General features: G+C 40.6%; 3 protein-coding genes across 5 annotated transcripts in view; 1 reads left to right on the top strand and 2 right to left on the bottom strand.

Moving 5' to 3' along the window:
- Positions 1-18,228, top strand: part of LOC145435206 (microfibril-associated glycoprotein 4-like) — a 96,125-nt gene extending 77,897 nt beyond the window's left edge. Inside the window, exon 7 of the mRNA XM_080312533.1 lies at positions 17,922-18,228. Coding sequence (XP_080168659.1) covers positions 17,922-18,228 — 307 coding nt within the window. The remainder of the gene's footprint in view (positions 1-17,921) is intronic.
- LOC145435226 (intraflagellar transport protein 43 homolog A-like) lies at positions 1,396-26,142 on the bottom strand. 3 transcript variants are annotated; one of them, XM_080312563.1, is made up of 4 exons: positions 25,333-26,142; positions 23,565-24,247; positions 22,698-22,986; positions 1,396-1,896 (listed from the first exon to the last, which is right to left on the bottom strand). In XM_080312563.1, exons 1-2 carry the CDS (start codon positions 25,702-25,704, stop codon positions 23,963-23,965), a joined length of 657 nt encoding a protein of 218 aa, XP_080168689.1. In that variant the 5' UTR covers positions 25,705-26,142; the 3' UTR covers positions 1,396-1,896; positions 22,698-22,986; positions 23,565-23,962. The 3 variants fall into 3 exon arrangements, with proteins under 3 accessions (XP_080168689.1, XP_080168690.1, XP_080168688.1); XM_080312564.1 differs by having other exon boundaries at positions 1,396-2,048; positions 22,854-22,986; XM_080312562.1 differs by lacking the exon at positions 1,396-1,896 and having other exon boundaries at positions 22,311-22,986.
- On the bottom strand, positions 2,164-5,025 carry LOC145435227 (intraflagellar transport protein 43 homolog A-like). Its single transcript, XM_080312566.1, is given in 3 exon segments — positions 2,164-2,797; positions 3,918-3,975; positions 3,977-5,025. Coding segments are annotated over 3 exon segments (651 nt in total). The 5' UTR covers positions 4,285-5,025; the 3' UTR covers positions 2,164-2,512.
- Positions 26,143-27,366: the final 1,224 nt, after the last annotated feature.

The following is a 27,366-nucleotide window of genomic DNA, read 5'->3' as shown; positions in this document are numbered from 1 at the left end:
TCATATCGTAATTGTAACCCATGGAATGTCCTATTCTGGAAATGTCGGCTCTGACGTTTTCAGTGTTAAATGTGTCGTAGCAGACCAACGTTAAAACTGCCGTGAAAAAAGACATAAAATACATTTTCCGCTTTTATGTTGTAGTATTTGTAGTCCTCGTTCAATTCACAGTATCATTTACAGTTCTAATTCGTTTCAGTTCTTTTTCTGGGAAACATACATGTTTAAGTTTAAAAGAAAGTGTAGCATCGACTTCTATTTTGCTAAACAATTACACTATATGGCATCTTTGCGTTATGCCATATTTTGTTATCATCGTATGCGAATCGCGCAAAGTGTTAACAACATATCCATACAACTTCTCCGTATTGCTCTTCTACTAAACTAAAGGCCGTAATAGGCGTGAGGGAACATGTCATGACATTTTCTAAAACGCGGGATGTTCGAGTTAACAGAAGATTACTATCTCATTTCCATAGCAAAAATATCTTTGCATCTCATGATTCGGTTGAATGTTCATGACTCGACACCTTGGAGTAGTCTTTGAAATCAGGGTCTATGCAACGTGAAGAGGCATGCACACTGAATGGAAAGTAAAAGAAGATGATAAAAAGACAAGCGACAAAATGAGGTGACATGTCACTGAAGGCGAGCTCGATGATTCAGGTCGAGGTTCGGTAAACTGGAGGGCTAACTAGTATTCATTCAGTAGAAATTGCTGGTATTTCGACTTGAATGTGTTTCAGGGCTGTTAAATTTTTTTTCCCAAAATTCTTGCTTGGTAGGCGATTAACTCGTCAGGTTGCATCAAAAAACGATGCAGACCAAATTTGCATCCATTCCAGCCAGTAATCGCAAAGTTCTTATAGTTTCAAAATTTTGAATTTAGCATAAATATTGAAAATAATATTTCAAATTTTACCCCATGAAACTGATATGTTGTCCACCAAAACGATGCAAAATAATTTGACTCAATTCCAGCCAGTAGAAGCGGAGTTAGTCAAGTTTTTTGTTGATGATTCTCGGATTACCCACAGTAAATGCTATTTTTTTCAAATCCAAAATTCCCAATTGCAACCGAAAAATGCCAAATTATCTTTACTGTGATGTAGCACTAGCATTATATTATTTGTGGTCGCAAAAAAGGTACAGATTTGAACTTCCAACATCATTCATGCTGCTGTAACCTCACAATACTCGACTTGAAGCCTGATACACAATTCACATTCGAATCACTCAAGCACCCTATTTTGTTTTGTGGTGGTAGGATATTATATGAGGATATACTAAAATAGTGGAAATGCAGTCATATCTGGATATGCCTGCTGAAATGACGTTGAAACTAGGTCAACCACTAGTAATATGTAAACAAAGCAACATAAAATGTCATTATCAGACATTATAAACATTTCTGTATTGTACAGAATGTTGGCAAACCAAAACTAACATGAAAACATTCACCATTTTTTTCACGGATTGCAGCGTTCTCGAATTGCAGATATGAAAAATAACATTGCCACCGACTCATAAAAATTGATTCACCAAAAATATATATGATTTTAGTGGGAAATTACTACGACAGACCCTCACCACATATTGGAATATTGCTACTCTAGTAACGGAAATGCACTTCATTTGATACAAGATCGAGTCACATGATTTGCGAAGGATTAAAATTATTGCCGTAACACAACTAAAATTCACAAAGTGAACTGAAAATGTTCGATCCGTACAGAAGGATTCATACAATTTTTGACATCCTCAAAACACAAAATTGTAGCGACTGTAAAATCTGTGCAAATGTTAACTTGCAGCCATTTTGCCTGCTTTGAAGAAACTCTTGGAGGTTCAGAACTTCAATATACTATTGAATAATATATTCATGTTGAAATAAACCTCGATATTTTCGGCTGACACTCGTCAGGGGTAATCGTTGACAACTAGGACTGTAATGACTCGACTTACGATTTTTTGATGACTTGACATAATTTTGTCAAATGCGTAAAATGATTCGACTCAAGTAAATTTGTGTATTGACTCGACTTGTACTCTAAGTCATTGGGCATGACTCGAACCAAGTCATATGATTGGTATGTCGTCTATCAGTCCTGATGCTTGGAAAATAGGGCTAGAAAATGAGGAAATTTACTATATTATGAATACGAGCCAATCTATACCAGTCGAACAGAGTTGAATAAAGTGGGTTGAGTCGGATTGAACTCAAAACTGAGCAGTAAACACAATGACTCGGACTCGACCCTCTACTCACTGACTTGGACTCGGTGGTGAATTGAAAATGACTCGAGCCAAAACTACAATAGTGAGATTGACTTGTGACGTCATATTGGTGATACGATTGCTGATATACAATGTTAATTTCGATTGTTTACTAGTTGCTGACGATTACCCCTGACCAGTGTCATGTGAAAACTATTCGGGTTTATATCAATATGAATACTCAATTGCCTTTTTTGTGGTCAGCGATTCCGGTTCGCGTTTTTGAACATTCTTTTTAAATGAGATGGTCTTGCTTTCGTATGTCAGTCTTCTGCCTCGTTTGCGACTTGAGATTTGACGATACGTCCGTGAACAATCCGTCCCAATCCCAGGCTTGTTCACCTTCACGAACGTCACTGTCCGCGGACATGTGTTTTGCGAGCAGCTTGAGGTCGATCTTATTATCGAGAAGAGTGAAAGTGGAATGTCGTTGCAGGTCCGAGTCCAATTCTCTGTACGTAGCGACCTGATTCATGGCCACAGTCGGTGGAGCTGCCATTTTGTCACCCGCCTCTTGGTTCTGGAAGTATTGTTTTCGTTATTGACTGCTGATATGCAAAATCGAATATCTGAGTGCAGAAAACTAGAAATTTTTCAGATTTTCAAAATTCGACTAGAATTAGAATGATGGCACACACTCTTTCTGCAACTTAGACTAAAATTAGAATGATAACTACACATTTTTTCAAATCAATTAGAATGATAGCTACATAGCTTTTTCCAAAATAGATTAGAATTACTGAATTCGTCCGAAATTCCGTCATTGAATGAAATTCAGTTGATATCAAACTAGAGTTTATTCCCATAAGCAAGAGAATGGGAAACGTCTGTACAGCAAGATTTGCTTGTTTCACAAGATACACTTCTCCTGCAACATTCTCAGGAAAACCAGAAATTACATTAGAATTGGAATTAGAGCAGAGAAACATTTCAAGAATTAGATTGACGGCATTTTGCCATGATTAGTATAATTAGACAACTTGACAATGACTTGAACCCAGTCTCGAGTCAAAAAACGATGACTCAGACTCGACCCTCGACTAGCCGACTTGCACTCGGACTTGACCCGCTGGTGACTTAAAATGACTTGACTCGAGTCAAAACTATAGAAGTGAGATTGACTTGTGACTTGGATCCTCGTGACTTGGTTATAACCCTGGGAGCTGGGATGGTGTATAGTTTAAATATTACCTTTTTCTAGGCACCAAGAAAAGAACGAAAGTTTTACACCACAAAAATTTGGTATTTTTTTGTGACCTTGCATATTTCTTTGGACTTTGTAACAATACCGCGGTAGTTTTGGAAAAAATCGAATTCCCAAGTGATTTTATTCCGAGTCAAGTATAAGTCGTCGACTATCTGAGTATTATCACTCATTGTGCTGGCATAAAAGTACGAATGATGTAGAAATTTCAAATATGTAGTTTTGATGCGACCATCCAGTATAACGTTAGTAAGATAAAATATAATTTGGCATTTTATCAACCATGCCTATTTCATCGCACTTTGTGACAATGTAGCGAATTGATCATGAATTCACAAATATATCATTTCCACTAACCACAATGCATGCTGGTATAGTATTCAAGTGCTCTGTGCTTTGTCTTAAAAGTGAACGCGATAAGATCGATCATTCTCACCAACAAGCCGTCATCATCCGGTATCATCTCAATATCGGGGGTGCTTTCGTCATCATTCAAGCCGAGTCTGAGAATCCGCGAACAACCGTGAATCTTCCAATCTGTCTTTTTTCGCCGCATCTCCCCAACCGCCCATTCTCCTGGACGGCCTGGCCGGGGACTCTTTTCTTGTGTCCAGACTCGGTGTCGGTTTTGGGGGGTCTGGCTTTCCTTTTTCATTGGAATTCAGTGAAGTTTTCGACTTTGTGGTTCTGGCGCGACGTCCGGTTTTTGGTTGGTTGCGCTTCTCCGTACCAAAGTCGAAATCCATCACGATTACTGCGACTAAAACGGAGAAAACATCAAGTTTTGGTAAAGTTATTTTCATTTTATCAACAGATCACAATAGCAGATTGTGAAATTACATAGGCCTATTTCATAAAGTCAAAAACAAACGCTCTGGCCTACAAATACAGAATAGAAATATCATACATTACACGTGAGACAAATAGTCAAGTCAGTCAAGATGGCTTTCTGAATTCTGACAAAAGACTTATGATTATAACTTTACCTTGTGATGTTTTTGAATGGATGAAAAAATCAATAAATGAATAGCAGATTCCGACTAAAAAAGTATATTAGTGTCTGATTAATGGCTAGGCCTACTCCGTACTCCACGTCACTTCTACACCCTCCTTCATTATATATTGTAGCATCATCATCATTGGTTTATTAGCAATTTTATCAGTTCAATACACCACAAAAAATGCGATACAATGAATAGACAGGAAAATGTCGAAGCGACTTGGATTTGTAGCAATCTCGTAATTTCATGATCTGGCGATTACCCTTGACGAACATGGAAATATTTGGGTTTACTTCAATATGAATAAGGAATATAATATACTACGGTACCCAATCAGAATACCATATAGTACGTGGCGGACGTGCGAGATAAATGCCCGAAGTGATCGCATTTACAGCGGGTAAGCAATTAGAGAAAGTTATGACGCAAAGCAGTATATGGAAAATATACCGAGAACATGCATTCCCTACAAATTATATTATTTATCAGACTTGTCTTTCAACCCTGCTATCAACTTTCAGTACCGAATCTCTGCTCTGCTTGAAATACTCTACAGGGTTGGTTCGATTATGTTCACAATAAGAGCAATTCTGTTTACAATAGGAGCAGTCTCATGTTCACAATAAGAGCAGTCATGTTCACAATAAGAGCAGTCTCATGTTCACAATAAGAGCAGTCGTTGTATTCACAATAACATCAGCTGCAGCATCACCATATCCCCCGGACACGATGTCCGAGTGGCAACATAGTCCGAACACAACCCAGACATGATGTCCGGACACCCCCAGACACGAAGTCCGAACGCCCCCCCCCCAGACACACCCCAGACATAATGTCCGAACACCCCCAGACATCCTCCATACACGATGTCCGAACTCACCACGCCCCAGACATGATGTCCGAGTGCCAACGCAGTCCGAACACACCCCAGACACGATGTCCGAACCCCCCAGACACGCCCCAGACACGATGTCCGAGTGTACACGCAGTCCGAACACACCCCAGACACGATGTCCGAACTCCCCTTCCCCAGACACACCCAGACATGATGTCCGAATACCCCCAGACATCCTCAAGGCACGATGTCCGAACTCGCCACGCCCCAGACATGATGTCCGAGTGTCAACGCAGTCCGGAGACACCCCAAACATGATTTTATGAACACACCCTAGACTTGATATTTGAACACAGGCCGGGGCATGATGTCCGAACACGATTTCCGATTGGCAACGCAGTGCGGACACACCTCAGTCATGATATCCAAACACCCCCAGACATGATGTCCAGAGTGTCAATGCATCATGTCAGGAGTGTGGTCGGACTGCGTTGACACTCGGACATCGTGTCTGGGGTGTGTTCGGACTGCGTTGACACTCGGACATCGTGTCTGGGGATGTTCGGACATCATGTCTGGAGTGTGTTCGGACTGCGTTGACACTTGGACATCGTGTCTGGGGGTGTTCGGACATCATGTCTGGGTTGTGTTCGGACTATGTTGCCACTCGGACATCGTGTCCGGGGGATATGGTGGTGCTGCGACTGATGTTATTGTGAATACAACGACTGCTCTTATTGTGAACATGAGACTGCTCTTATTGTCAACATGACTGCTCTTATTGTGAACACGAGACTGTTCTTATTGTGAACATGACTGCTCTTATTGTGAACATGAGACTGTTCTTATTGTGAACATGACTGCTCTTATTGTGAACATGAGACTGTTCTTATTGTCAACATGACTGCTCTTATTGTGAACATGAGACTGTTCTTATTGTGAACATGACTGCTCTTATTGTGAACATGAGACTGTTCTTATTGTGAACATGGCTGTTCTTATTGTATTATCATGTCTGAGGTATCTTCGGACTGTATTGACACTCTGGACATAATGTCTGGGGGTGTTTGGATATCATGACTGAGGTGTGTCCGCACTGCGTTGCCAATCGGAAATCGTGTTCGGACATCATGCCCCCCGGCCTGTGTTCAAATATCAAGTCTAGGGTGTGTTCATAAAATCATGTTTGGGGTGCCTTCGGACTGCGTTGACACTCGGACATCATGTCTGGGGCGTGGCGAGTTCGGACATCGTGTCTGGAGGATATGTCTGGGGGTATTCGGTCATCATATCTGGGGTGTGTCTGGGGGAAGGGGCGTTCGGACATCGTGTCTGGGGTGTATCTGGGGGAAGGGGCGTTCGGACATCGTGTCTGGGGTGTGTTCGGACTGCGTGTACACTCGGACATCGTGTCTGGGGGGGTTCGGACATCGTGTCTGGGGTGTGTTCGGACTGCGTTGACACTCGGACATCGTGTCTGGGGGTGTTCGGACATCATGTCAGGAGTGTGTTCGGACTGCGTTGACACTCGGACATCGTGTCTGGGGGGGGGCGATCGGACATCATATCTGGGGTGTGTTCGGACTGCGTTTACACTCGGACATCGTGTCTGGGGCGCTGTTCGGGCATCATGTCAGGAGTGTGTTCGAACTGCGTTGACACTCGGACATCGTGTCTGGGGCTGTTCGGGCATCATGTCAGGAGTGTGTTCGAATTGCGTTGACACTCGGACATCCTGTCTGGGGGTGTTCGGACATCATGTCTGGGTTGTGTTCGGACTATGTTACCACTCGGACATCGTGTCCGGGGGATATGGTGGTGCTGCGACTGATGTCATTGTGAATACAACGACTGCTCTTATTGTGAACATGAGACTGCTCTTATTGTGAACATGACTGCTCTTATTGTGAACATAAGACTGCTCTTATTGTGAACAGAATTGCTCTTATTGTGAACATAATCGAACCAACCCTCCTCGAAATACTGAGCCGCGGAGATGCTGTGCCTCGTTAGTAACGAAAGTTCTTGCCATTTCAAGGCGATACGAAATAAGCGTTGCGAGTGTGATTACTAGGTTACAGATGGGACTCTGTGCTCTGTCAATGACATTTTGGCGACGGCGATTAAATATTTCTTAAGTTGCGTACTATATGCGAGTTGGACACAATAGAATTCAAGTAAACCACACGAAAAATCATAGTAAACAAACAGAAGATGCTGTCATGCATTAGAAATTTAGAATCCTCCCCTGTTTCTGGCACTCGAACAAATAATGGAAAAAAAACGTGCCGGATTTCTCTCCGTTTACAATCAAAAATCCTGATTCCGTACATATTACAGGCTAGATTCAGTTGATCTTCATCATCAATCAATAATACAAAGTACAAGCATCAGCGCCACGGCTACGTGACAATACCATACAGTTAGAACAGTGATTCTCAAACTTTTTGGACCCATCGAGTACTTGTCAAGCTTAACATAATATCTTTATCGATTTGAGGTCATCACAAACCTTTTATTTGTACTTTCCGTAATATTCAAGTAGGTTGTATCCACGTACTCTAGTAGTTTTTCATTTATACTACATATATTTCACCAGATTTTTTAGCCTCCGTCCCTCAAAATCACACATTTTGGGATTTTTTTTTATTATGCTCAGCAGTAATTCATACTCGCAACTAATATAATCAAATCATACTCCGGTCCAGTTCTGCCACGGGGCTGAATTTACGGGACACAAAAGCTGACCGAACAGCTGACCGAAATGTTTGTTCTGCTCGAGTGATTTCGTGCCCACGCCAGTTTGTTATTGTTGCTCTTCCAGTGAAGGGACCAAGGCTCGTAAGTCTTGTTGCGTGTCTTCAGGTCGGTTAATTAGCAAGTAACCCTAACGCAAATTAAATCAGCTGCATCTGCATATCGAATGTTCGATTCAAGAAGACGACATATGGTGATATTCTGCGTTCGCGAACAGGCAATTGAATGCTATTTATTCAAAATACGTCACCCTGTGTTGACTGTGAGTGATGATGTGATATATTCTTGAAAACATGACAATTTCAATGAATCGAATTGCATAAAAAGAGCAATACATGTTGCAGCGATACGATCCTTAGGGACTCCCGCGGATCACAATCCAGTCAGCTGCATTGATGGAGTACAAAAAGCGTCTTCCAGATCGAGTCTCGTGTCACGAATAAATTGGAAACACGTCGAACATTGGTAAGTTGGACTAGTTAAATTTCCAATACCTAGTTCAACATTTATGATGAGGAAGATTACGGTAAATTGCTGGTATACGCTGTTCCAAAATTTCACACAGGATAAGTAATTACTTGACACTTGACAATCTGTTATTGGAAGAGATCGTCAAAATAGTCAGGTACGGTAAAGTTCATCAGTTATATTGCTTCATGGTTGACAATTTCAAATTGATGTAAATCCGAGACCTTGCAATTGCCAAATTTTTTAAATTCAGGACTGACACTAATTCTATCCTATTGGACCAGTATGGAATCGGTGTCCAAGGCACGCAGGATCACGCCGAGTTGGTCGCCAGTTGCACGCGGTCACGCCGTCACGGGTCGTTGATTTCATTAAAAAAATAATAAAAAAAAATGAAAAAAAGTCAATGTTCTCAGCCACCCCAAATGCTATATTCCAGTTAGTATGTGGTATATAATGTTTTGACCTAATCCTCAAGCCAGGATCTGTTGATTACTGTCTGTTGGTAAAGTGCTTGCACCTTACCAGTTGCTAAACATTAGCATCTGATCTCCTGTCACTGGCCTAACAGTCATTTGAAGTCAGTAACCTTGCTTGTCACGCCGCAAAGTTGGCTCTGTCACGCGAAAAAAGCTCCTATCACGCAGGATTTATTTCAAAAAAAGGACGGAGATTCCAATCAGGCTATTGGAGATAATCCTAAGGGCTTTGTTATATATAATATCTGGATCTCTTGTAATAGCAGCCCCATATACTGGTATTCCATGTTAGATGGAAGGGGATGAGTGCGTAATAAACAGGTGGAAGTGATAATGGAACCAGCGTCTCGATAGAGTGCACCAATACCACAACATATTTTGTTTGTTATATAGTTAATGTTAGTGATGGCCCCGAACTATATTATCATTAAATTATAATTATAAATACTTGACTGGTTTTATTTAATGAGTCATTTAGTTTAAATTCTGAAATCACGTTATTAAGTGATCCATTTAGGGTCAATTACTAGAATTTGGGTTTCGAGAGGATTAATATTTTATTTGAAGCTACCCAATTGCTATTTCAAAATTAGAATTCAACATAGCAAATGTTTTGTCAAATTCAGATCTGTCAATTCTAGTATCATCTGCAAAGAGTATGATATGTTCTGGGGAGAGTAGACAATATCATTTATAAATATGATAAATAATTAATTACCAAATCAAATCTGGTAGCGCTACGACTCCTCCTTTTTGTCTCGCTCCTTCAGCAAGGGACTCTTCACTCAGGCCGATTCAACCGCAGATGTATTCTGCAGCTGTTGTTGTAGTGTGAAATGTTTGTCGTCTATTCTAATGGTCAGATTTCTGCATAATAACATGACAAGTCACAGTTCGAGATTACCAGGCGTTGATCTGACATTTTGACTTCGCCGACCGGTCACTTACCACATTTTCCTGGCCTGTCATTTGTCTTGCCTTCTTCGGTTACACAAGTTCTTCAATGATTACATAAAAAGCGCCTGTCAATGCTAACGCCACACTAAAAGTGACAATGAACGTCACAATCGTATTGTGCGAAGATGCATTTGTCATCCTATAGCGATGCGGGCTACGGCACAATCAAAATAGTAGATTTCATTTCCCTAGATTTTGGTGTAAAATTCCTGCTCCTGAATCAGATGGTTGCAATCTCGGTATCTAAGAAATCAAGCCATACAAATCCAAGTACGACTTGTGTGTCTGTTAGCTTGGTTACGTTCCATGTGAAATGAGACAAGGAATCCTTACAGGTAATTTTTTTTCAGAGAATACACGATACGCTAAAAAATATTATCGAGCGCGAAAGAAACAGACGTGTGTTTCAAGAGGAGGTAAACCGTGTAAAAAATCACAAAGTTGTTGGGAAAGCTGCACTGACTGACCACGTCGCGATGCTCGACTTTTGGCACTGTTTCTCTTCATGGTGTGTTACTGTATCAGAGGAGAAAGTAAGAAAAGCCGAAGAAAAGTGCTACGAGCGCGAGAACGAGCTGGATAAGTTCAGTGAACAATGCAATAGGTAGGTACAGTAGGCGAGATGATGTTGAGTTTGGCGCCCGTGTTCCAAGTGAACAGAAAAATGTAGTTTGAGATCGGCCAACCGCTTTATCCTGTTCTGCTGGCGATTCGACTACCCTGTCTAGGTCCCCGTGGTCGCGTTCCCGCATTTCTTGCGACTCTGGTAGTAGACTTTTGCAATGTAGACAATTTGACAGCCATAATATGACGCAAATGTCGTTTGATAAATTAAAATTTTGTAGAACTACATTTCACATCAAATCACCTCTTGGCTGAGTCCCCAAATATAGGATTGGGTCAAAAAGGAAACCGCATCAAGATATTCATGTAGTACGCAGGTACGAGTCATCTTGGTAATTTGCGCAAATGCAAGTAATTTTGACTTGACGTTGAAATAGAAAATAATCAGGTCACAGATCGTAAAGTGCGTATTGGTGAGTAGTTGGTATTCACAAGAGAACAGGGACACGTGCGACTTGCTTGTAAACGTAGACGCACAATTTTTTCAACACAATAATCTTGTATTATCGGCATTTACACATGCATTTGATGTAATCTTGGGAAATTTGAAAATATACCAAACCCCTTCCTTTTTTTTGGCTGGCTACGTAAATTGTGAATCAACATGAACAAAAACATATTTCTCTGCAGGTTTATGCTATCTTAAAGTTTTCTTCGCGCTTCCCTCTAGATATCTTGATCTCAATATGGAACTATAATTCGCTAAAAAATCGGCATAAGATATTGAAATAAGTCTAATTCTATGCGCTTGTATGAGAACGGTATATAGCCTGCCTAGTATCTTGAATATGTGGCCGGCGCCCGGCGGTTCTAAACATATTTATTGTTTTCACAACTACATTCATATTTTACTGCAATGAATGTAGTTCTGAAATACCCAGTATCGCAAAGCATTGCTAGTGTCACGAAAATAGGGTCTAGTCTAGTAGAACATATAGTTCGTATTTCGAAGTTTGGGAAACACTGTTGTAGTGGAACATAGGAGAAAAAAGCCTTTTTCTGCGCATGTGAACCGGGAATAACACACGTATCAGATATCTGTGTGAGATATATTTATCCATTACGACCCTTTCGTCGATCGTATTAATCCATTGGTTTGAAGGAGTTGTCTTGTCATGCGAGAATTTCATTTTGAACAGCACTCTTTGTTTGTCGCACGCAATGTTTGAAAAACAACCCCGCTGCCATATTCGCGAATATTCAATAATTGTTTGTGTCGTGGATGGCGTATTCTTTGATAGCGTGGCCTCGATGACATTCCAGAGGAGGCTTGGCTCATTTAATAATAATCGCAGTTTATTGTCAGCTATGTTCGCACGCGATGTTAGAAAAACAACCTAGTTCGCCTGAATCACTAATATTCAATAGTTCTTTATGTCATAGATGGCTTCATTCTTTGATAGCATGACCTCGATGACATCCGTGAAAAGGTTTGGGTCTGTTTTCAAGAATTCCAGTGTTATTGGTAATACAACATGCGACCAATCGTTAAACAGCGATGTTTGAACATCAACTCTTTAAAATGAAATGCTAGGTTGACAAGTTGATTCATTTGCTGCTGGCACTGGCAGCGTTATACGGGATTCGTATCTATCTCACGATACGATAGGATAGCCTTGGAGTCACGCGGTAAATTACTGTTATGTTAAGTCCCACGTCAATTGGAAGATAGTTAGTCTGATCCAAAGCCACTTAACCAGACTTGGTATATAATTCTAGTTGTTTAATTAGACGAATTAAAGTGAAAGCAGCGAATCTAGTTCTGATCTAAATTGTGAAATTTTTTATGCTCACATTTTAATTCAAATCTAATTTCTGGTTTGCCGCAGAATAATACAGCAGAACTACATAGTGCGAAATAAACCAAGCAACATGCTGATGAGAATGAACTCTGGTGTGAACTGTACCTGAATAATGTTGTATGTCTCACTAATTAGGAATTGAATTCAATTTCCAAGTTTTAGTGAATTCAGTAATTCTAATCTAATTCTGAAAAAAGTGAATGAATTAGCTTTAGAGTTCTAATTATAGTATAATTTGGAGGAGCTGGAAATTGTCTGGTTATCAAACTTTGCACTTAACTATGGGATGAGTGGTTTTTTCCTGGTTGTAGGAAAGTGAATGCAACGTCAAATACATGTGGGTGGAACTTGCCTACTGCGATCAGCTCAGTATTGGAGAAAAACATTTGGCATTTACTGAGTAAAGTTCCTGTCATTATTACTAAAAAAGATTGAAAAACTGATGCAAAAATGGTCAGTGTATCATTTTACGTGTAGTTCTGGTCTTGAAAATGGTAACAAATTAACTAAAACAGTAGAAGGAGTTGGTAGCTTTTATTTTGTCGGCAGAAAGTAATAAAAAGCATGCCATTATAGAGGCAAACTGACAACCGAACTTTTTTATCAATGAGGTAGGACTGAGTGCTGATGGAATCGGGATTGTCAAAAGGCATTTGTACAGGACCGGTGTTGCGTGCAACCGAATCTCTGTACTATGAATACGATAAACATGTCTGGCAAGTCACGGCAAATGTATACGGCAGTTATTCACAGTCACCAAAACGCCAATCTGAAACCATTCTGTGCAATTTACATGGCGCTCAATGACTATGATGTAAATATCTATGGTCCCGCTGCTATATAACTCCTGATATTAAGCGTATCTGTATCATGATATCACACATGATAGTGATAAAAGCTTATTCCAAACCAATACTTTCTACTTTTCAAAATATAGAGTGGATAAAGAATTTCGGCCAAAACCTGTTCAAGAAGAAGCGAAAGTAGTCTAAAAACAAAAGCGCTTGACGAAGTGTTGCAAGTTGGCAAAACCTACTTCAGTAATTCACAGAAGTAAAAGGACTTTGTTACCGAATACCTCTGGATGAGTTACAGTAAAACAAATATGCTGCGATTCACGTGTACATTGGAAACCAGCTCAACACTGCGAGGGGTCGCTAAATTTTGCGTGCAATATTTGTTCACGTGAGCAGTCGACTATGATTCAAATAATTGTAACCCAGACCTTGACCGATTCTTTTGAGGCCCAATCGTGAGATACGGGAACCTGTTGACGAATAGTTTTGTCCAGGGTCTCATCGAATGCTTTGTAAAAGCAGCATGGTCGCTGTTAATTCACTAATGAGGTTTCTCATCTATTTTTCAGATTCTAACTTCTGAAGTTTTGTGTCGTTTGTACCATCAGATGGATAGCATGATTCCGTTCTTGCTGTTTTTATTTGTCCTCGACACATCGCCAGCGTGGGCAACAAACGCACAAATCTCGCATTTCAAAGGAATTGTCTGCAGCCAATGCCAGCAATGGTGTGAGAACACGGATTTGGTCACCGCGGGAAGTACTAGGGTGGGTAAAGCAGGACCGCGTGGTGCTCGGGGTCGCCCTGGGCCGCGGGGCCCGGTAGGTGGTCCCGGTGACATCGGACCCCCTGGTGGAGTTGGCCCGGTGGGTCCTACAGGCCCCAGAGGACCGGCTGGTAGACCCGGTGACATCGGACCCCCTGGTGGCGTTGGCCCGGTTGGTCCTACAGGCCCACAGGGTGAAATTGACATGACTCTGGTCGAGCAGATCATGGATCGAAAAATCAAAAAAGGTGAGACTGTCATTTGGACTCGAGTGACGTTTGTGAAACGAATTCTATGATTCCTAGCTCTTCTAATATCCAATACCGTGAGTAGTTGTGATTACGCAAAATTGGAATCAGCATTCGCACGTAATGATTCTGGAGGTGTCTTTAAATTGTACATGCCAGAGGTCGGGATCACGAATGTGTTCTGTGACGTGTCTGACGATGGTGGAAAATGGACCGTGAGTTGAATGAGCGATTTTTGTTGCAACAAAGATTTATTTTCGTTGTTCTTAAAGGTTTTCCAGCGGAGGATGAATGGAAACGTCGACTTTTACAGAGGTTGGGATGATTACGTGAATGGATTTGGCGATTTGCAAGGAGATCATTGGTTAGGTATGTGACTTGTTATAGATAAGTTTTGAGGCCTGTACTATCTCAGGAATTGCGCCCAGACATCTGTCAGGATGAAGAGAACTTTTTGATATTTAGTACGACTCTCAATTCGAACAAACTTAAATCGAGGCATCGCCGCAGAAATCCTTAGGCTGTACGTGATAGGCGTGGATCAATATCACAAATATTATTACTGAAGAGCACATCATCAAGTTTACGGGTTGCGATTTCAACTGGAGCGCTGAGAACATGAGCCGAATACGCAATCAATATAAGTCTGCCAGCACACAAGTACTTTCGTAGCCACTATCGAACTAACGTCTTACTCCAGTACGAGTAAGAAGTAATGCTTTTTAAACCAGCCGAAAACTACTGGGTTTGAGAAAACCGGGTTTCGCGACTTTTGCGCAATACGCAAAGAATTTGAGACTTTTTCTGTTACAATATAGCAGAGTCACACAAAATTTAGATTCAAATTTACATTCATCCGTCACTTGTTTTCTTGGTGTTGTGGCAGTAATTATCTAACGAAGATGGAGCTTTGTGGTATTTATGTCAATGATGCGATAGAGAAATTGATATAATATTACACCATAATGTAGAGCAGAAGTAGTGAAAGTAGTGAAGAAAGCTATGCAAGTAGAAGCAGGGACGCAAGATTCTACTCAAGTATGAGTAGAAGTTGTGCTTTTCGAAATAGCCCAAAACTGCTCCAACTAAGTATGTAGTTTTGAGAAGCAGTCATATATACTCTCCCTTGAAAGACCAGAAACTGAGCTGTGCCAGCGATGCAGAGAGTTGGATTCGTGCTGCTACATCCCAGGATGATGATTGAAATCTCTCAAAAATCCGGCAGTGAATTCGTAATTTCAATTTTCTAGTTTACGGCCGCCAACAGATACTAATTGAATTAGGCGTCGACGGCCGCACAAATTTCCTTCTACTGCCGCATGCGGCGTACGGGCGCAGGTTGCCCCTGATCAAATAGTACACATGAGGTATATTACGCCAAGTTTGAATCCGCATTCCAGTTGTTCAGTCTTTCACATTTCTGACAAATTTCCCCAAACTTGTTTGAAAATAGCAAATCAACATTGAATAGTACACCAATTTATTTCAAGGTAGGTCGCACTGAGACTAATCCTAATGCTGGTAGTGACTACAGAGAGCACGGCGTCATTCTGTCCTGCCATGCTAAATTTGATCACTTTTGGAATTGAATTAAATTGTGTTGATTTAGGGTGGGCTAATTGCGGGTGAAACCGGGCAACCTATATTGCGTCCAATTCTGTCTTAGGCAGTGCAGTTCGATAGCTATTAACAACAGCTACCCAGGGCACCGAGCTTTAGGATACTGCCAAAGCTAAGAAGTAATGAATGACTTACACGTGGGAATTTTGTGAGAGAACAATGGAGGCTCACTAAAACGCACGATCATTGAATGATTGGTCGCTCTCACGGAACACAACAGCGTTTCGCCAACAATCTGACCATATGCAAGATACAGTGATTTTTATCGACACCGATTGCTTGATGACTTTGACTCGTGAATTTTGCTCCGAGTCACGAGTCCATCCACATTTGTGATACGCTGAGTCAAGTCAACTCATTTTAGCAAAGTGACTCGAGTCACGTCAAGTCATACGAAAAAGGTGACTCTAGTCATCCCAACACTGATGTGGTGACCTTTTTTTAGTCAACACAGGAATTCCAGTAAAAATTTCAAAATCAGCTATTTTCAATTTCGGTTTGATGATCCTCCTTTCCCGATCCCAAGTATGGTACACATAATCGCCCCCGAGATGACAGTGCCAACGTCAAGAACCCCTTGCTAATTCGCAACGAGAACAGACATGGGAAGAAGTCTCTCACGTGAGAAGAACGTTTACTTGAGAAACGGTAAATAGTGAAAGGTAAGTTTGTAATTCCCAGAATAGGAGGAAGCAGAAGTTAGATTCATATGATCTAGTGCTGCAAGTAGAGGAGAACTACTCGAGTACTTTGGAAAAGTAAAAGTACTTCGTTATCTGTCCAACTGTGACGTATACCAGGTATCGAATTAAAACCCAATCTCATGTTGGTGTCTTATTTCAGGCCTGGAATCAATGCATGAATTGACAAAGGGAAGAGACATGGAGTTGAAAATAAAAATGATCAAAAGAGATGGAGTTTATTGGGTTGCTAAATACAGGTGAATATCAATTTTTGTCTGCTTATGAACGGTGTTGCAGTTGGTCGAGTCGTGATGTTATTTTGTTGATTTCATAAACGACAAATTAGCGAAAAGAGTGTGGATTTCCATCCCCTTATCTAGGGTTACCATATTTTGGAAATCTAAAAAGAGGGCACTTTTTCAGAATTTCCAGTCTTGCCAAACCGGAGCAGAATTCTCAAAAAATGGTAAATTTTAACTTGGTGGTCGGTTGACTAAAAAAAGGACATTTTTCTGCTCAGCTCCTGAAATACCCGCCGGAGCGTCACTTCAGAGCTGTTTTTCGGCATCTCAGTCGGGTTTTGCTATGAATATGACCGAAATTCTAAAAAAGAGGACAAAAGGGCGTCCTCCGAGGACACTTTCAAAAAAGGCAAAAAGAGGACGTATGGTAACCCTACCTTATCAACCCTGGGCGTGAATATGCACCCATGGCACGTGAGAACGGAACTTACCTCCGACCTTACCTCTGAGTTCTGTTTTCTTGTAGGCTACTACCGGCACTTTTCGCATTATTTGTTCCACTTACCTTCTGATACGATATTCAGTAACTGTATGATAAGATAAAAAGAAGCTGGTATTGTATGGTAAGGACAGAATATTTGTCACATTGTTTCAATTTTATTAACATGGTCACATTATATTTGACTTCTTGTCTTCTTGTGAATTCTTGTTCGTTATTTTGAATATATCCGAATATTAATATCTTCTATTCCATGTTATTCAACTCTTACAAACTTTGATACTGTCATAATCTGCTGGCTGCGGAAATCGGAGTGTAGCCTGAGCAGCGGAAAAAACGCTTGCACTTGTGCTTTACAATGAACGCAAGCAAGCGAGGCATATGCGAATATTCGGCGTAACCCTAGTCCGGCATATACCGGATATTTTAGCATATTGTGTCGTTTAATAAGCAATGCAGTATCGATTCGGAACGAAAATATTTTTGTCACGCGGATGCAATTTTCCAATCATGCGAGAAATCCGTTTGTCACCCACAGCGTGTTGTCGAGGACAGCCACCGATTCCAGGCTGGCACATGACTGACGTTTTTGGCCTTAAGACCCGCAATTCGTGATTTTCCAGTCCTCATTTAACTTCTTTTTTATTTTCCGCACACTCCAGCTCCTTTGGCGTCGGTCCCGGTTCCGACAACTACCGACTGCACGTATCCGGATACTCCGGGAATGCAACCGACGATGGTCTCTCATATGACAACAATCAACAATTCTCAACGAAGGACGCGGATCGCGATTCTCTTTCGGCGAAGAATTGCGCTTCTTACTACGAAGGAGCCTGGTGGTATTACGGGTGCGGTACGAGTAACCTGAACGGAAACTTCAACAAAACAGGCGAACAGGGAATATGGTGGAGGAGCTACTACCACAACCTCCTGCGATACTCGGAGATGAAGATCCGGAAGAGAACGTGAGAAGGACTTTCATGAAGCTGGACGCATGTCCATTAGAGAATGCAACATCGCAATGCTGCAATTGTACAGAATGAATTATCCTACACCTCTTTTAGAAGCAGTTATATGTGAAAGCTATAAGAATTAAATTTGGACAGTACAATTTAGGGATCTTCAGCAATAGAATAGAGCAGGGTTGTAACCAAGTCACATGGTTCCGAGTCACGAGTCAATCTGACTTTTGTGTCTTTGAATCGAGTCGAGTCGAGTCATTTTCAATTCATTATTGACTCGAGTCCGAGTCCAAGTCACCGTTTTAAGGGCCAAGTCCGAGTCATAGTGGTATGACTCGAGTCGAGTCCAAGTCACAGTATTGAAGTCATGTTCAACTTATGTTTTCAATCCTGCTTGGGTGATATCGAATTCCTTGCTTGCCAAACATGCTTATTTATCCCTATCATAGTCTTGGCACAAGTTTATTTAGTTAGGCAGATAACAGACAGTTCCAGGCCTCATATACCGATGCTACAGATAGATGAGACAGGCCGCCAATACGATAACGTTACTAACCTTAGAACTTTAAATCAAATATCCGTCTTGTCAGTCTGATATATCACAAATAAAAGCATTCAGTTTTTATTACGAGCACATCGACGACCGCTCACAAATAGCTGATAGATAATTAACGAATTCACGACTACATATACTGTCTGATAGAGGACCTACGAATTCACGTCTAGCTAGATACAAGCTGGTAAAGAATCAACAGATAAACGCTTATGTAGAGGTACAGTTTTGCTTTCACGTCATATTAGGTGGTTGGCCAGAAATAAGGTCAACTTTCCTGCTCAGCTGCTGAAATAGTCGCCGGAGCGTTACTTTAGTGCTGATTTAGCCTACTGTTGTCTTAGTCGAATTTGCCCTACATTTACCAAAATAATCTCAAAATGCGGACAAAATGTCAAAAAAGAGGCTACTTCTTAAAATTGTTAGATTATCTAAAAAAGAACTTAAATTTGGCTTAATTCCAACCAGTAGAAAGCAATGCTACGAGAAAATATTTTGGATTAATTACAAATAGAGACTTTCGAAATGACTCGAGTCAAGTCGAGTCACAAAAAAATCGTGACTCGAGTCGAGTCATGACTCGAGTCATTACAACCCTGGAATAGAGGAGGGCTAGAAAACTGATAAGCAAGCTGCTGGTATTTTTTTGAAAGGCAATCAAACAGTCAAACTGAAGTTGGTGGAGAAATGACAACCACTGATTCAACTAATGCCATAATATTCCAACTATTGAGTATAATGTCGACAGAATGCACAGTTAATAAAATGGCAGGATGACCTTTTCTATAGCATAGTGCCTCAAGCCAAAAGCAGTTGATTCGCTCGACACACACACACGACAATATATTCAATGTATTTAGATGGATTTCAATCCTTCATTTGATACAGCTCACCAGAATCAGACAAACTTACCCATGCATGCTGAGGAGAGGTCCTGGATGAGTTGCAAGTATTTGACAAAACCTTTTAAACTTGATGCAGTTCTATATATCCCTGTATCAACTGAACAGGAAATTCGTTTACATCAAGGCTATTTAAGCTGCACACATGGCTGTTCAATAATAATAGGAGCATGAGCCACAAAGCTATATAGAAAATTTTAGAATTAATGCAAGTTTTGTTATATTAATCGCTAAAAATGTATTCGTTAATTATACGTAGGCTACGTAAAGCTTTTCATCCGACTGATGAGACGTAGTGGCACGTATATGGAGTCAGCATATGTACAAGTCGAAAACGGGGGGAGAAACGGCGGCTTTTTCCACTGGCTTTGACAACCTACGAGGAACAGCAACTAAAATAATTTCGAGTACATAATAACTGGAAGGTAACGCTGAAGGAAGTAAGTATTCCGGCAGGGTCATATGTCGTTTGCCGTTGAAAGGGATGTGAAATAAACTCGGAATGAAGTGTAATTGCGGTATAAATTTACTGTACTTAGGCAAGTCGTATTATTGTAAGATATTTTCAAGGCATACGACGTAGGACACTACCAGAATACTTGGCTACTTCAGCATTAACTTCCAGTTCTAAGAAACACTATGGTGCCACTGAATCTCATCAGAGTCGAATGAAAAGCTTTATGTAGCATACGTATAATTCAATAATATGAACATAACAAATATAACTAAACTTTCACCAATTCTACAATTTTTCAAATAGCTCTTTGGCCCGCCACCACAAATTACTTCTGTTGCCCACCCTTTGAGAACCCCTGGTTTGAGGCGACGGTTTACTCTGTATTCGTGACGATGTTAGGGTATAATGTTATCACTTCTTGTTCTAGTTTCCACCTGACATGTAATTCGTGTAAAAAATATCAATCATCATGATGGTATTTTGGTTTGCACCAAACCATGGAAATTACAAATTACATCCATTAGACCAGTGGCTGCCAGCCTTTTGACCAAGACAATAAGGTGTGTGTATTGTCCCAAAAGCATTTTAATGTCTTGATGGAGAAACGCGGATAGGGATTTAAAGAGTTCAAAGGTATCATGCTTAACATTGTTTCGAGATATGATGGGAAACAAATATTATTTTTGGGTAATTAGCAGTCACTTTCTCATTCCATATAATAACACCTCATCCACAGCATTTATTACCAGTGTAATTCACTCCTTTCAATTTACAGTTGAAATTAATGCGCTGTAGAACACATCAGATTGACTCGGCCGGATAACGTATTTTCCTAGGGTTACCATATTTTGGAATCGAAGAAGGAGGAAACTTTTTCGAAATTTTCCGACTTAGAATTGTGGAGTAAAATTTGGAAAAAATCGGTAAATATTTCTTGACTTCGTGGTTTGTTGTCTAAAAAAAGGTCGTCATTTCCGATCGCGGGCCGGTTTACACACTTTTTACCTACAAATTTGTGGCGTTGACTAAAAAAGATGTCACTTAGTCACTTACGTTCGCACCACGAATTTGCATCATTTATGCCCATTTTCACCCGAATCTAGCCACCATCTTAGCTCTAGAAGCTGCAAAGGAGGTCGAATTGCCAAAAACGGGGACATTTAGGCGTCCTCGAAGGACATTTTCAAAAACCTGAAAAACGAGGACAAATCCTCCTAAACGAAGACGTATGATAACCCTAATTTTATGCTTCTCTTTTGACCCGCGGAGAAAATAATTGCTAACCTCTGTTCTAAATCCACCACATTGGTTGCTTGATCTAACAACATCATTTCAAAACACCACAGACTCCCACCTGGGTATATGCGACGTGAAGAGGCATGCACACTGAATGAAGACTAAAAGAAGATAATAAAAAAGACAAGCGACAAAATGAGGTGACATGTCACTGAAGGCGAGCTCGATGATTCAGGTCGAGGTTCGGTAAACTGGAGGGCTAACTAGTATTCATTCAGTAGAAATTGCTGGTATTTCGACTTGAATGTGTTTCAGGGCTGTTAAATTTTTTTTCCCAAAAATCTTGCTTGCTAGGCGAATAAATCGTCAGGTTGCATTAAAAAACGATGCATACCAAATCTGAATCCATTTCAACCGGTAATCTCGAAGTTCCCAGAGTTTTAAAATTTTATTTACAAAAATTCAAAATTTTACCCCATGAAATCGATATCTGGTCATATGTCACCATAACGATGCAGGACAAATTTGACTGAATTCCAACCAGTAGAAGCGGAGTTATTAAAGTTTATCGATGAAGATTCTGGGATTACCCACAGTAAATGCTATTTTTTTCAAATCCAAAATTTCCGACTGCAACTGAAAAATGCCGAATTATCTTTACTGTGATGTAGCACTAGCATTATATTATTTGTGGTCGCAAAAAAGGTACAGATTTAAACTTCCAACATCATTCGTGCTGCTGTAACCTCACGACACTCAACATGAAACCGGCTGCACAAGTCACATTCAAATCACTCAAGCATGATGGTAGGATGTTGTATGAGGATATTCTAAAATAGTGGAAATGCAGTCATATCTAGATATGCCTGTTGAAATGATATTGAAACTAGATCAACCACTATGATACAATATGCAAACAAAGCAACAGAAAATGTCATCAATAGACATTATGAACATTTCTCTATTGTACAGAATGTTGGCAAACAAAAACTAACACGAAAACATTCACCTTTTTTTTTCACGGATTGCAGCGTTCTCGAATTGCAGATATGAAAAACAAACATTGCCACCGACTCATAAAAATCGATTCGCCAAAAATATATGATTTTAGTGGGAAATTACTACGACAGACCCTCACCATAAATTGGAATATTGCTAGTAACGGAAATGCACTTCATTTGATACAAGATCGAGTCACATGATTTGCAAAGGATTAAAATTATTGCCGTGCAAATGTTAAATTGCAGCCATTTCGCCTCCTTTCAAGAAACTATTGGAGGTTCAGAACTTCAATACACTATTGAACAATATAATCATGTTGGAATAACCTTGATATTTTCCGCTGACACTCGTCATGGGTAATCGTTGGCAACTAGCAGGACTGTAATGACTCAACTCACGATTTTTTGATGACTCGACATAATTTAGTCAAATGCGTGAAATGATTCGAGTCAAGTAAATTTGTGTATTGACTCGACTTGTACTCCAAGTCATTGGGCATGACTCGAACCAAGGCATATGACTCGAGACTAGGACGGCCAAGACAGACATTTCATTGTAACTCCGTAGAATAGTAAAGTCACCACAGGATTGGCAATTCGTCTATCAGTCCTGATGCTTGGAAAATAGCAGGGTTGTAATGACTCGAGTCATGACTCGACTCGAGTCACGATTTTCAGATGACTCGACTCGACTCGAGTCATTTTCTCAAAATACGGAAATGACTCGACTCGACTCGAGTCAATCAGTGTATTGACTCGACTTGGACTCGAGTCATTGCGCATGACTCGAAGCAAGTCATTGACTCGAGATTCAGACGGCCAAGACCGACATTTCATTGTAATTTCGAAGCCAACACACTATTGGGATTTCGTTTGTTGGTACTGGTGCTTGAAAATGCGACTAGAAACGGCTAAAAGTGAAGAAAATTGATATATTATAAATACGAACCATTCAATATCACCAAACAGAGTTAAAAAAGTGGGTTTATGGAGACTTTAACTGGAAACTGAGCAGTCAACACAATGACTTGGACTCGGACTCGAGTCATAATACCATGACTCGGACTTGATCCTCTGTTCGCTGACTTGGACTCGGACTTGACTCGGTGGGAATTGAAAATGACTCGACTTGACTCGAGTCAAAAATATAAAAGTGAGATTGACTTGTGACTCGGAGCATTGTGACTTGGTTACAACCCAGAAAATGAGGAAATTTACTATATTATGAATACGAGCCAGTCTATATCAGTCGAGCGGAGTTGAAAAAAAGGGGTTGAGTCGGATTGAACTCAAAACTGAGCAGTAAACACAATGATTCGAACCCCATCTTCTACTTACTGACTTGGACTCGGTGGTGAATTGAAAATGACTCGAGCCAAAACTATAAAAGTGAAAATGACTTGGGACTTGGCAGGTGGCGTCATATTGATGATACGATTGTTGATAAACAATGTTCATTTTGATTCTTTACTAGTTGCTGACGATTACCCTTGACCAGTGTCAGGTGAAACTATTCAGGTTTGTATCAATATGAATACTGAATTGCCTTTTTTGTGGACAGCGATTCCGGCTCGCGTTTTTGAACATTCTTTTTAAATGAGATGGTCTTGCTTTCGTACGTCAGTCTTCTGCCTCGTTTGCGACTTGAGATTTGACGATACGTCCGTGAACAATCCGTCCCAATCCCAGGCTTGTTCGCCTTCACGAACGTCGCTGTCCGCGGACATGTGCTTTGCCAGCAGCTTGAGGTCGATCTCGTTATCGAGAAGAGTGAAAGTGGAATGTCGTTGCAGGTCCGAGTCCAATTCTCCGTACGTAGCCACCTGATTCATGGCCACAGTCGGTGGAGCTGCCATTTTGTCGCCCGCCTCTTGGTTCTGGAAATATTGTTTTCGTTATTGACTGCTGATATGCAAAATCGAATATCTGAGTGCAGAAAACTAGAAAATGTTCAGATTTTCAGAATTCGATTAGAATTAGAATGATGGCAAACACTCTTTCTTAGACTTAGACTAAAATTAGAATGATCACTACACATTTTTTCAAATCAATTAGAATGATAGCGACACAGCTTTTTCCAATTAGATTAGAATTACTGAATTCGCCCGAAATTCAGACGTTGAATGAAATTCAGCTCCTATCAAACCAGGGTTTATTCCCATAAGCATGAGAACGGGAAACGACTGTACAGCAAGATTGGCTCGTTTCACAGAATACACTTCTCCTGCAACATTCTCAGGAAAACCAGAAATTATATTAGAATTGGAGCACAGAAACATTTCAAGAAATAGATTGACGGCATTTCGCTATAAGTAGTCAAATTATACAACTAGACAATGACTTGAACTCGGTGTCGAGTCAAAATACGATGACTTTAGCCCGGTCCCACACTAGCCGTCTTGCACTCGGACTTGACCGGCTGGTGACTTAAGATGACTTGACTCGAGTCAAAACTATAGAAGTGAGATTGACTTGTGACTTGGTTACAACCCTGGGATGGTGTTTACATACTACCTTTTTCTAGGCACCAAGAAAAGAACGAAAGTTTTACGCCACAAAAATTTGGTATATTTTTGTGACCTTGCATATTTCTTTGGACTTTGTAACAATACCGCGGTAGGTTTGGAAAAAATCGAGCTCCCAAGTGATTTTATTCCGAGTCAAGTATAAGTCGTCGACTATCTGAGCATTATCACTCATTATGATGGCATAAAAGTATGAATGATGTAGAAATTTCAAATATGTATTTTGATGCGACCACACAGTATAACGTCAGGCAGATAAAATATAATTTGGCATTTTATCAACCATGCCTATTTCATCGAACTTTGTGACAATGTAGCGAATTGATCATGAATTCACAAATATATCATTTCCACTAACCACAATGCATGCTGGTATAGTATTCAAGTGCTCTGCGCTTTGTCTTAAAAGTCAACGCGATAAGATCGATCAATCTCACCAGCAAGCCGTCATCATCCGGTATCATCTCAATATCGGGGTTGCTTTCGTCATCATCCGACTCGAGCCGAGTCTGAGAATCCGCGAACAACCGTGAATCTTCCAATCTGTCTTTTTTCGCCGCATCTCCCCAACCGCCCATTCTCCTGGACGGCCTGGCCGGGGACTCTTTTCTTGTGTCCAGACTCGGTGTCGGTTTTGGGGGGTCTGGCTTTCCTTTTTCATTGGAATTCAGTGAAGTTTTCGACTTTGTGGTTCTGGCGCGACGTCCGGTTTTTGGTTGGTTGCGCTTCTCCGTACCAAAGTCGAAATCCATCACGATTACTGCGACTAAAACGGAGAAAACATCAAGTTTTGGTAAAGTTTTTTTCATTTTATCAACAGATCACAATAGCAGATTGTGAAATTACATAGGCCTATTTCATAAAGTCAAAAACAAACGCTCTGGCCTACAAATACAGAATAGAAATATCATACATTACACGTGAGACAAATAGTCAAGTCAGTCAAGATGGCGTTCTGAATTCTGACAAAAGACTTTTGATTATAACTTTACCTTGTGATGTTTTTGAATGGATGAAAAAATCAATAAATGAATAGCAGATTCCGACTAAAAAAGTATATTAGTGTCTGATTAAAGGCTAGGCCTACTCCGTACTCCACGTCACTTCTACACCATCCTTCATTATATACTGTAGCATCATCATCATTGGTTTATTAGCAATTTTATCAGTTCAATACACCACAAAAAATGCGATACAATGAATAGACAGGAAAATGTCGAAGCGACTTGGATTTGTAGCAATCTCGTAATTTCATGATCTGGCGATTACCCTTGACGAGTGTCAGATGGAAATATTGGCACTTCTTCGTTATTCCCCACACATCGAAAAAATGATCCCCATGACACCAATAAATGTTTCTCCATGAACATAAACAGAAAAATTTATAAACGTCAAAATGAATTGTTTTTCGCATTGGGGAGGGATAGGGGAAAGGGATATTAGGATTAGGATATCCGAAAATTAGGGTCGGGAGATATTAGGGATGGGGAGGAAGATATTAGGGTGCATTAGGGTTAGGTTAGGAAATCCTAAGATTAGGTTTTGCGGAGATATTAGGGTGGGTTAGGATATCCTAAGATTAGGGTTGGCCGGTTGGGGGTGAAGATTACAATATTCCAAACCCTAATCTTGGGATACCCTGACGCCAAATTTAACCCTAATCTCGGGATATCCCACCTCAACCTTGACCCTAACCTACCCTAGCGGCCGCAACCCTAGTCTTAGGATATCGCAACCTTGACCCTAACCCACCCTAATACCCCCTTCCCCAACCCTAATATCTCCGACCCCAATATTCCCTTCCCACGACCCTAATATTCCCCTAGCGCTAATCCCAGCGCGAAAAACAATTTATTTTGACGTTTATAAATTTTCACATGTTCATGGAAATCATTTATTGGTTTCATGGTGATCACTTCTGGATGTGTGGGGATTAACGAAGAAGTGCCGAAATATTTGGGTTTACTTCAATATGAATAAGGAATATAATATACTACGGTACCCAATCAGAATACCATATAGTACGTGGCGGAAGTGCGAGATAAATACCCTAGTGATCGCATTTACAGCGGGTAAGCAATTAGAGAAAGTTATGACGCAAAGCAGTATATGGAAAATATACCGAGAACATGCATTCCCTAAAAATAATATTATTTATCAGGCTTGTCTTTCAACTCTGCTATCAACTTTCAGTACCGAATCTCTGCTCTGCTTGAAATACTGAGCCGCGGAGATTATAGATAACTAACCGTAGGTGCTGTGCCGGAGATGCTGTGCCCCATTAGTAACGAAAGTTCTTGCCATTTCAAGGCGATACGAAATAAGCGTTGCGAGTGTGATTACTGGGTTACAGATGGGACTCTGTGCTCTGTCAATGACATTTTGGCGACGGCGATTAAATATTTCTTAAGTTGCGTACTATATGCGAGTTGGGCACAATAGAATTCAAGTAAACCACACGAAAAATCGTA

This window comes from Botryllus schlosseri, chromosome 3, assembly GCF_051294905.1.
Source record: "Botryllus schlosseri isolate E-star chromosome 3, Bs_hap1, whole genome shotgun sequence".
NCBI lineage: Eukaryota > Metazoa > Chordata > Ascidiacea > Stolidobranchia > Styelidae > Botryllus > Botryllus schlosseri.
This window is presented reverse-complemented; position numbering and strand designations above follow the sequence as displayed.

Coding starts and splice junctions, on each gene's coding strand:
- LOC145435226 (XM_080312563.1), bottom strand. CDS start 25,704: ATGAAAAAAACTTTACCAAAACTTGATGTTTTCTCCGTTTTAGTCGCA. Junction 24,248..25,332: donor CGGATGATGACGGCTTGCTG/GTGAGATTGATC, acceptor CAATATTTCCAG/AACCAAGAGGCGGGCGACAA.